General features: G+C 40.0%; 1 protein-coding gene across 1 annotated transcript in view; it reads left to right on the top strand.

The window, feature by feature from the left end:
* Positions 1-4,020: 4,020 nt before the first annotated feature.
* klf5l (Kruppel like factor 5 like) overlaps positions 4,021-11,818 on the top strand; it is a 54,529-nt gene continuing 46,731 nt past the window's right edge. Inside the window, exon 1 of the mRNA XM_084319914.1 lies at positions 4,021-4,275. Coding sequence (XP_084176040.1) covers positions 4,135-4,275 — 141 coding nt within the window. The 5' untranslated portion in view covers positions 4,021-4,134. The remainder of the gene's footprint in view (positions 4,276-11,818) is intronic.

Below are 11,818 nucleotides of genomic sequence, written 5' to 3'. Positions count from 1 at the left end.
ATGATCTAATTTGTGTCATTTTTGTGGTGCCTTGAGATATCTGATGAAGGTCTGTATCCTTCCTGATGAATGAATGAATGAATTAATGAATTCAATGAATGAATGAATGAATGAATGAATGAATGAATGAATGAATGAATGAATGAATGAATGAATGAATGAATGAATGAATGAATGATCGTTATTGTCATTGTCACAGGTACAACTCAATTTAAATTGCGGCCCAACACAGTCCTAAATAATAACAACACAGTTCTAAAAATAATACACAGACCTAAAATAATAAAAACAAGACATAAATAGGGGGGATATAAAATAAATTGCACTACTCCCTTGGTGGTGTGTGTGTGTGTGTGTGTGTGTGTGTGTGTGTGTGTGTGTGTGTGTGTGTGTGTGTGTGTGTGTGTGTGTGTGTGTGTGTGTGTGTGTGTGTGTGTGTGTGTGTGTGTGTGTGTGTGTGTGTGTGTGTGTGTTGCCACGTAGGTTCTTGTATTGTATGTATTGTACAGGTGGACTCAGTGGTCCAAAAGCTCTACTGTTTGGGGTCATGATCAGGTATACAGTCCAGTACATGTCTCAGTGTAATTAACAAGCCCACGGTGGAACAAGAACCCCTGACCTTAACCCTCAATACGAGTGGAGGAATAATGAGCGAGAATGAAGAAATAAGGAGTAGGAATGGAGGAATAAGGAGTAGGAATAGAGGAATAAGAAGCAAGAATGAAGGAATAAGAAACAATAATGAAGCAATAAGGAGAAAGAATGCAGGAATAAGAAGCAATAATGAATAAATAAGGAATAGGAATAAAGGAATAAGGAGTAAGAATGAAGGAATAAATAGTAAGAATGGAGGAATAAGAGGTAGGAATTAAGGAATAAGGAGTAAATTAATCATCTCTCAGGTGACTGGTATTTTTGTTCTAGAACACGCCTGGAGCAGTGAGAGGTGATGTCATGAAATTTTTTATGTCTGATCTAGCCCCATGCTACCAGCTAACTGTCGTCATCTCTGCCGCCAATCACCATTCACAGACACTTGTGTGTCTGTTGTGTCTGTGTTTCTGCATATGTAGGCAAATGTATTAGTCATGTGTATGCCTATTTAAAATGTTCTCAGTGCTGGCACAACCCCATTATTCTGTCAAAACAATGCCAAGCGCAGAAAAAAGCAATTTTCACAATAGGTCCCCTTTAATATCTGCCAACCTCACGATTGTGTCACTGTGGTGGTCACATGTTTCTTTCTTTTATTTTTACTGGATTTGATTTACTTATACAGGGTGACACACACACACACACACACACACACACACACACACACACACCTACACACACACACACACACACACACACACACACAGGCACAGGCACACACAAATGATTTACTTACATCCACTTCGTACATCCATTGTGTGGACCCCAGGTGTGGCAGCTAATGGGGACCTTAATAAACGATAAATAACAATAAACATAAATGCAACCAAATAAGGTACAGAGATGCCAGATACCAAGAAGGTTTTCAGCTACATAACACTAACCCCCTGTCGGGAGGCCTTTCTGTGTGGAGTTTGCATGTCCTCCCTGTGTCCGCTCCTTGACCAAGGTACTGGCATTACAGTAAGCCCTCGGGCACTGCCCTGTGGCTGCCCACTGCACCCAAGTAGTTAGGATGGGTCAATGGAGAGGACAAGGCTCCCCAAGGGGATTCATGATAAAGTATTACTAATACAAGTCAGTCAATTTGTGTAGCCCAATTTCACAACATAGACACTGGATTTGAATATTGATCCCAAAGACATTATTAGGACCAAGATTCAAACCCACAGCCTCACAAGTACACCTATAGTGATGTGGTGGTGTCAATTATAACCTCCAGTCAATGATCACAGTAATATACAAAGAATATTTTGTTTAATTTCCTCTGAAATATAAATAAAAATGTCACATTACCTTATTCCACTTATTATAATCTAACATGAATTTCAATCATAAATATCAGTTTTATAAACAGTGTTTTTGTTGGATTTACCCTCCACTACATCCTAGTATATCATTTGGACTCTGGTCTCCAGGAGCTCTTTTATTACTACATTACCTGTACTAACCTGCAGTGTGACTTTACAGACCGCTGGTATATTCATAATTCATGTTAGTTTTTCCTGTTATATTTCCAGATGTTCTAAGACAACCGTGCTAGTTCTTTTATAGCTGGTTGCTATGTCCTATATGTCATTATGCACTGCAAAAAATGTCAGTCAACTAGTGTAGCAAACCAGATGAAGCCTATAGACGGTTTTACTGGAATTGTGTTGCTAGGAAACGGTTTGGGGCTCAACTCAAGTGTATTTCCTGTCAGTTACTGCATTAGCAAACATTGCAACACAGGAAATAAACCTGTGTCCATTTAGAATGGTCAAGTTGAAACAGTCTATAAACAGCACACATCAGTATCTTCAAACAGTATTGTTCTTATGACAGGAAGAAGGAGGGTATACCTTATCTCATCTTTATTTGTGAAATTTAGTTTATTCTAAGCGGATACAGATCTTTCTTCACATTCATTGTTAACAGATGCAGTATCACACTGATTTAAGTGATTTTCAAGAAGATAAAACAAATTAATACTCTTTTGAAAATATGTTTTTGTTCACAGGATTGTTTTTTTTTTGTATAGGAGCGTTTTTATGGGTGTTTTTTTTGTTTGTCAGTACATTTCTTTTATTTTGTTTGTTTTTTGTGGTGATCTTCGATTGTAATTAACACATCCCCAAGGGGATCAATAAAGGAATATCTTATCTTATCTTTAGCAGCATCATTGATGCATATAGCCTAAAGACAGGGAATGTGCACAAACCACGAAAGCTTCCTGGCCACTATCACTGCCAAAATGCCCTTGAGCAAGGCACAGAACCCCAAAAATGCTCCGGCATCTATGAATAAATGTGTAGTGTGTGTGGTCTCAATCTCTATCCTCTGTGGCACCACTGTAAGATCTCAGAAGAATCTAAGTGCTCATAGTGATATTTCGTCCATTTATGTTCTCTGAAGAATCCTGGATTGAGGCTTTAAATGTCAGCTGTTGAGAAGGAAACGTAGGTCCATACAGTACGTTAGGCTTCCTGCAGTTCACATCGGAATGTAAAGTAATTTAGATGATCATCAGCATATTAACCATTTAACTACAGTTGCTCACTATTCTGTATGTCACTGTGTTTGCATGAAGACCTACTGTAAATCATAAACAGTGATTTATGTTATACAATAAAATAAGATAATCCTTTATTAATCCCCTTGGGGAAATCCAGGTGTCAAAGCAGCATGGGGGGGGGGGGGGGGGGAGATACAGAGATGCACAGTCATATGCAGTCCAGTATCTATATACACTATAGATACAATATGAAATATAAATACAAATACAATATAAAAGTACAAAATAAAAAAGTTATATTTATATATTATATAAAATACATAATCATAGTGACTTCCAACCGCCTCCTCTCTTCCTGTTCTCTGAGGAATTGCAGAATGAGATGTTCTAAAAGTAGCTTTATTAGTGTGTTTTTGTCTTCCATGTGTGTCTGCAAAACACAGAGAAGATTGGTTGATTGATTGAAAATTGTATTAACAGATTGCAGAATGGGTACAATACAGTACAGCTCAATACACACTCTGTAGACAAGTTAATGTTATTCCGGTAATGTTTTTTTTTCTGGTCGATTGTTTCTAAACCAAAGACATACGAACAAACACAAACAACCTAACCAAACCAAAGCCACAGGCATCCTGATCCCACACACATATCTATTTGACGCTTTGACGTGGTTTTCCTCTTTCCTGGTTTGTCTTCAGGTGAAACACACCTACCACACAGGTGATTGGACTGTAGGACCCATCCTCTGCTTTGATTGGCTTCCGTGTTTGTCACTCACAGCCCTCAGGTGCTACTATGTCCATATTGAGCTCAGGTAAAATAGATTGGGAGTCAGAAGAGGGGAGGGCTTTGGATTTCTTCAATGCTATTCTGATAATAACCCTGTACCTGTTCCAAAGTACTAGTCGGAGGGGGGAAACGCCGTTATAAAATCTATATGCACTTACATTTCCAGGAAGATATATTTAACTAATATTTTTGTTATGGCAAGTGCTATAGGACTAGTCATGATGAATTCGCCGCATACAGAAGAGAGGGCGGTTTTCACGCAACTGAAGCCCGTGAGGATGTCGAGGGGAGACAGCGCCGAGGACTCGTCCGTGTTTGAGGAAGTCAAGCCCATGGTGAGAACCAGGATCTCCTGCCCGGGGCTCCGGCCTCGCCGGGTTTATTATTATCTAGCATAATGATCAATATGAGAAGGAAACGTATAGGTCCATACAGTACGTTAGGCTTCCTGCAGTTCACATCGGAATGTAAAGTCATTTAGATGATCATCATCAGCATATTAACCATTTAACTACCGTTGCTCACTATTCTGTATGTCATTGTGTTTGCATGAAGACCTACTGTAAAGTGATTCGACTATGGACTACTAGGCTATACCTTAAAAGAATCCCACCTGTAGACTGCAACGTAAAGTTATTTTAAAGCACCTGACAAATGTATGGTTCACCTGGGTTGTTATTGGAGTGTCCAGCAAGTGACATCATGGGGGGGTCATCTTAAATGTAAATATGGCTAGTAGTAGTAGTTACACTTAACACGGCATCTCTATTAATAGGAATAGTCTGTGTGGACTAAGCTATGGTCTATAATATGGACTACTTTTGATCACCAAACAGATCTGCCCAAAACACAGGCTATTGAAAGGTAAAGGAGAGTGTATCGTTTCTAATTATGAAACGTATCCTCCTGTCCCTGATCAACAGTAGCTAGATGTCCACATATTATGGACAAGTTGACGACAGCCAGGACATGACAGCCACATTGAAGTTAATTGCTGTGAATTGTACCATTGGCGGGCTGCGTGAGTGACCACAACAGAGCACAAACAGAAACCGGACTCCTTCAGATCTCACTCACCCGCCTGGCCCGACACCAAGTGTTTGGAGGCTGTCATAGGGCTGAGTGAAAGCCAAACCACCACCACCACCAACTCCTCAGAGAGGCTGAAAGATTTATTATATATTCTATATACATGTCATACATACATAGGCCTACATACATACATACATACATACATACATACATACATACATACATACATACATACATACATACATACATACATACATACATACATACATACATACATACATACATACATACATACATACATACATAGTATATGAGAGAGAGAGAGAGAGAGAGAGAGAGAGAGAGAGAGAGAGAGAGAGAGAGATTTTGCATCCTGATGACATCGCTGGTTATAATTTAGGTTCTGTTGAGTTGTTTTATGTTGTTTACAATATATTGATTGGAAGAATATTGAATAGAATTGGTGTCTGTGTCAGTCAGATTCATAATAGTTAGTTCCAGGTGTATTTCTTAGCCTAAATATTGCCATAGATCTAGATTATTCTAAGAATGGTATTTATAGCAGGCTATACACTGCACATGAAGATCACACCCACAAGGATGGATACCAGTTAGTGTTAGAGCCTCGAATCATTCACATTTTATGATCATCATCATGAGGAACAATAGTTGCTTGTGTTATGCATCACCTGATGGTTTTCATTGATTGGTTGATGGATTGATTCTGGCCTGGTAAAGCAGAAAACACATTATAGGGGAAAACTCTTGGAATAACTCTTGGAAGTGGAGGGCCAGGGGGCTGCATTGTAACCGGCTGGGTGGTAGAACACCGGGCCACAGAATGTGACCAGGGACGTTAAAAATGTAATACCTCTCTATAACGCATATAACTATTTTTTATGTTCTCAGATTAACTATATTCTCAAATTTAATAATCTGGAGATGGTAAATCTTGTTTAACACTGTTGTGTTAGTTTTGGGCGTTCACATTCACACTCGCCATCTGCAAATACATGGAGAGAACATTTCAAAACAGATTTATATAGTCCTCGGTCTGAAGAGTTCACTTTAGAATACGTATGTTTCTTGGGTCTTATATCAATGTGTCTGTTAATAATATGCAAGTGTTGTATTGTAATAAGCAAGCTATTACTGTTATTGTATTGTAATAAGAAAGTTCAATCTTCAAATGTGATTTAGATTTCATCAAAACAGACCAACCTGACTTTTAACCTATCACTATCTAGAACCCTTTGGAGGCCAAATGGAATGCTATAGAGGGCCTGATATGGGACTCACCCTTATTAAACGTGTTGTGGTATTTCCCCCCAAAAAATATCATGGTAAAAAAAAAAAAAAAAAAAAAAATCATGGTATGTCCATAATTGGAATAGATTATGGGAAATATCATATTAGTTACCATGGTTTAGATTGGATTATACCATGTTAAGTACAAAAGTGATAAGTTACATGGTGATACATAACTTTTACGATGGCAGTATCATGGTAAATAATGTAAGGGTATATGAGCAGCCCAGACATAAACCAACAAGTTGACATTAAACGTTATATAATATTGACCTGTTTTACAGTGTGCACGAACATTATGAGAGAGAGAGAGAGAGAGAGAGAGAGAGAGAGAGAGAGAGAGAGAGAGAGAGAGAGAGAGAGAGAGAGAGAGAAAGAGAGAGAGAGAGAGAGAGAGAGAGAGAGAGAGAGAGAGAGAGAGCATATGAGTGGCCAACACATTAAACCTCTGCTTGAGAGAGAGAGAGGGGATATGAGTGGCCAACATTCAACCTCTGCTTGATTCAGCTTGCCGTACTTTAGTGTTACGCAAGAAGATGGAGCTGAAAATGTCAAGAGCTCAGTGGAGTCAATTGAAATAGCGAGCCCATAGGCAATACATTACCTCCTTAGTCCTTAACTCTGAAAAATTTCCCTTTACCGCTCTTGATTCAACATGGGTTGTATGCAGTTTGATTCTCACACATTCCAAAGCAATGGAACAGGGATCTCTCTCTCTCTTGTTCTCTCTTTTTCTCCCTCTTGTTCTCCCCCCCCCCCTCTCTCTCTCTCTCTCTCTCTCTCTCTCTCTCTCTCTCTCTCTCTCTCTCTCTCTCTCTCTCTCTCTCTCTCTCTCTCTCTTCCTCGTGAATGTAACAGAGGGTTGGTTTGACTTTTAGCCTGCGAGACGGTGCTTGGTGTCATTGTGCAGTGTGTTTGTATTGCAGAGCTGGTTAATTGAGGTGCCGTGACAGTAGTATGTAGCCAGACCTGTCTGTACAGAGCCCACAACGCTTATCCCTAATCTCCCAAGCCGCCTCGGGGCAAGCAGGAGGAGAGGCTGATATTATAGCCAGGCTCCACGAGAAAGTTACTGCATGGCAGCCCTGCAAGAAGTCAGTGGCTGGCTGGAGGTTGACAACCCCCCACCCCATGCAATTGCTTTTGTTTTTTTGGCGAGACAAGTCTTTGGTCCTTGTCTTACGTGATGAGGCGGTAGCTTATTGGAGCGAGGACAGAGATTTAATTGAAATGGCTATCCTGCTACAGTGCTACCCTCACTTGTCATTGTGGGGAAACCATTTCGGGACTGGCATGTAATATTACCATCAAGCAGCTTGTAATATGGCTGTACAGTATATAATGAATTCATGTTGATATATTGCAGAGAGTATTTATGCTTTCTTTCCATACTGAATGAGTTATTTCCCAAAAATAAAAGCACATCTCTAGTAAACACTAGATTTAAAGAGGTGGGTGCATGGGATTGCTTGCATGTGTGAAATTCAAATTTGAAAGTCCTATGAATGACTATTAGTCAACTTAGAATTTCTTTAGTTGAGGACAGCCCTAGTCATTAATATGATATCTGGTGTGGGACAGTGTAAAACTTAAGGCAACATCACTACTGAAACTATTTAAAATCACATCACAAAGAAGTCAGAGTTAAAACATCAAACACAACTGTTATTAATATGACATTGCAGTTAATCAGAATATCTGCTGGAATAATAGCAAATTCTGCTATTTTAACCACATTGTGCAGGCCTAACTTGTAAGCATTCGTGTTAGCTTGCAGCTAGCAATGCCAATTGTTTTCAATGAATATGCTAACAATGCAACAAAACTGCTTTAAAGGTAAAAAAAAAAAAAAAAAAAAATTACTAGCTACAGGCCAGTGAGCTAAACCAGTCAGTAGAGCGTAATTTTCCCAGGAGTCTCAGTCAAATACTTAACATAACATAACAAGGACTCGGAGGACATAAGTATTTAAGTGAGGGACAAATGGCATTCAGCTACACTAGTAGTAAACATTTCTGCATTGTTTGGCAAAGTTACTGCGTCAGTATTAAAGGTGCTGGTCAGTAACATGGGTCTGCCAGTCGCTCCGCTCCGCAGTAAACCGTTCCCACTTTATGCAATCAGGAGAGAGAACTCGACACTGCAAAAATGGTCTGACAAAAATACGAAATAAAAAATAGTTTTAAGAAAATGTGTCCTTGAAACAAGTAAAATAATCTACCAGTGCAGTAAGCAAATTTGGCTTGGCAAGATTTCTTGAAATAAGTAAAAAAATATCTAGGGTTCTCACTCCTGATTGGATAAAGTGGGTACTGCAGAGTGGAGGGACTGGGAGACCCATGTTACTGACCAAACAAACACTCTACTGTATATCAGTGATGGCTGTTGTAATGTAGCTATCTAACATTTATTTTAACAAAAATACCACTTACAATTACAGCACCTTTTAAGTAATAATAACCCAAGTAATTATGTTATATTCCATTGAGAGTAGGATCCATAAATACACCAATATGTCATTTTATTGATAACCTTTTGCGTCCCTAATTTAATTAAACAAATTACCTAAGACAAAAAAAGAAAGTGCAGGGGTGCGGTCAACATCACTGTGGATGGTAACATACATGTGGGTGGGATCCTGGTCAATATTATTTAGTGACATTGGATAGATATCTGTTTGAGAAGGTAGCGACACAATGACGCCAGAATAAGTAACTAATATGAAACCTTATTCCAGATATTTCAGCCATTGAGTCATGCGCCTTATCGGTGGGCATCCTGTAAGAACAACGGAAGACGACTGAAATAGTTACAGAGTAACTTGGTGGCATGAGCCCGGCTGGATATCATCACGAGTGTGTTGCCAGTTAGGCCTAATGATTCCTGAAGATCAATATCTTAATACTGAGCCACTAAGTCTCAGTCCCACACACACACGCACGCACGCACACACACACACACACACACACACACACACACACACACACACACACACACACACACACACACACACACACACACACACACACACACACACACACACACACACACACACACACACACACACACACACCTATACACACACACACACACACACACACACACACACACACACACACACACACACACACACATACTGTAGGGTTTCACTTGTGAATAAAATAATAGTGAAACTATTCGATTCCCCATCTTGCTGGGGAACCCCCTGGGACCCCTTCAAGGGCCCCTGGTGGTCCCCCAGACCCCACTTTGAGAACCACCGTCCTACAACAATCTGTGGGATCTGTAGTACTAGTCCCAGAGTCACACAAAATGTACTCAAATCAGGTCCCTGGTTGGGAAAAAAAACTACATAAAAACACCTGCTCTACGCTCAGTGAAAGTAAGAAAAATACATTTGAGTAGTTTAACCATCATCAACCCTTTATTTATCCAGAAATAAAAACCCATTGAGACCGAGGTCTCTCTTTCAAGGGTGATCTGGCCAAGAAGGCAAGCACGAATTATGACAATATACATAACAAAGCACAATACACATATAGTAGACTACCATAAACCGTAATTTAAAATGAAAAATGAAATTCAGCTTAATAAGCACAATAAAACTGTAACAATCAACCTGTAGAAAAGTGCTACACATCAAAGCAGGAGCGGCAGGTGGCAAGGATTTCAGATATTTTTTGTTTGAAGCAATACAAAGAGATCGGAGAGGCCAATTTGAGACGTGGTCTGGAGGTCATAAAATAGGCTTCAGAAAGATAGATCCATATAGATTCTTTATTGTCCTTTAATGGAAATGTGTTGCCACAGTCTGTACAGTGCCTCACATAAATACATCCATACAGGATACATCCACATTCATACACACATACCTATATACATAAATCCATACAAGACACGTAAAGGAGAACCGACAGCACATACACATGACAGTTACTGGGGTATTTAGTTAAGGGATGCCGTGGCAGAGGGGACAGAACTCCTGCCATAACCTGTTTGTTTCTGTTTGGTTAAACTCTTTGAACCTGTAATGAAGTGACTCCTTCCATTGTCGGTTCTTTGTTCCTGAAGGACATTGTGCAGGTTTCTAGTCCGGTCGCTGGAAGCCAGAAATGTTTTTTTAGTTTGACTAATCATTTGACTGCCGTGACAAACATCCAGCTCATTTGCATCCGGTCAAATGTGTCCTAGTACTCCTACTCGACGCTCCGCTCTCTGGAACGCCACGAAGACGGGGAACCAAGCGCTAGGGGGAAGGAGAATTTGTTCCTTTGTTCATTCCTGGATTACAGTCCAGTCTTGCAACACTGAATTCAAGAAAGAAATGTTTCATTTAATTTCATTTCAAACCTTTATTTAAACTCAAAGGGCAATTGAGGTTTCCCTCATTTACAGTCATGTCGAGTGTAAATAAGCAAAAAAGAAAAAAGCATATCAAATCACACAGCATATAAAATCATAACAATAGGATAACAAGGTGAAGCAAAAAGTAAGGATAACAAATAAATTAAAACACAACTTCATTGACAAAGGTTGTAGATCAGGGTTTTAAACACACTAGCTGTCCTGGGATTCAGTCTGTCGGAGACATAGCCTAGACCTAGACCTTATGACCCAACCATTTTGGGTCCCAAACCCATAGTTTAAGAAACAATGATGAGTAGATTTTGACTCATTGTGTTTGTCTTTGTGGTCATCCACTCATCCCTGTGAGGATTCTGACAGCCTTTCTCTGCCTGGCTACACATGACAGGCATACAGGTATCCTTTTGTGTCCTAATGTCTGTGGTTTACCCAAGCTGTCTTCTTTTTTTAGTTATGACCCGCAGCTCTATAGGTCAGTTGGTTGGTCGGTTGGTCCACAAACATTTCCCCACCCACTGGCGGCCACAGGTTTCACCCTAGGAGGCAAAAATTGGGCATGGAGGCCGTGTGTGTGTGTGTGTGTGTGTGTGTGTGTGTGTGTGTGTGTGTGTGTGTGTGTGTGTGTGTGTGTGTGTGTGTGTGTGTGTGTGTGTGTGTGTGTGTGTGTGTGTGTGTGTGTGTGTGTGTGTGTGTGTGTGTGTGTGTGTGTGTGTGTGTGTGTGTGTGTGTGTGTGTGTGTGTGTGTGTGTGTGTGTGTGTGTGTGTGTGTGTGTGTGTGTGTGTGTGTGTGTGTGTGTGTGTGTGTGTGTGTGTGTGTGTGTGTGTGTGTGTGTGTGTTGATGCCAATAGGGAGCTAAAAGGGGGCGTGGCAACGGGAGTGGCCTATCGCAAAAAGATATTGCAGCTATTGTGAATTCTGGGGGAAATAGGAATTAAATATTTGACTAAAGCTGTGAGAGTTGAACCCACATCATTTTCCTATCTCCTAAATGTTTTTTAATGACCCGTTATGGTGTTTGTAAGCTTTATTTTCCCTGTTTAAATAAATTAAATGAAGAAGAACATTCCAATGTTATGTGCTAGTAGCCTTAACTCATTCATCGTCATATGCTTTCCGTATCTCTGCCGCTCCAGGCCAGATTAAAATGGTCACTTTCGCTGTGTTTCACGATG

This window comes from Notolepis coatsorum (genome assembly GCF_963971535.1).
Source record: "Notolepis coatsorum genome assembly, chromosome: 8".
Classification (NCBI taxonomy): domain Eukaryota; kingdom Metazoa; phylum Chordata; class Actinopteri; order Aulopiformes; family Paralepididae; genus Notolepis; species Notolepis coatsorum.
The sequence above is the reverse complement of the archived record's forward strand: the minus strand, read 5'-3'. Positions and strand labels throughout refer to the sequence as shown.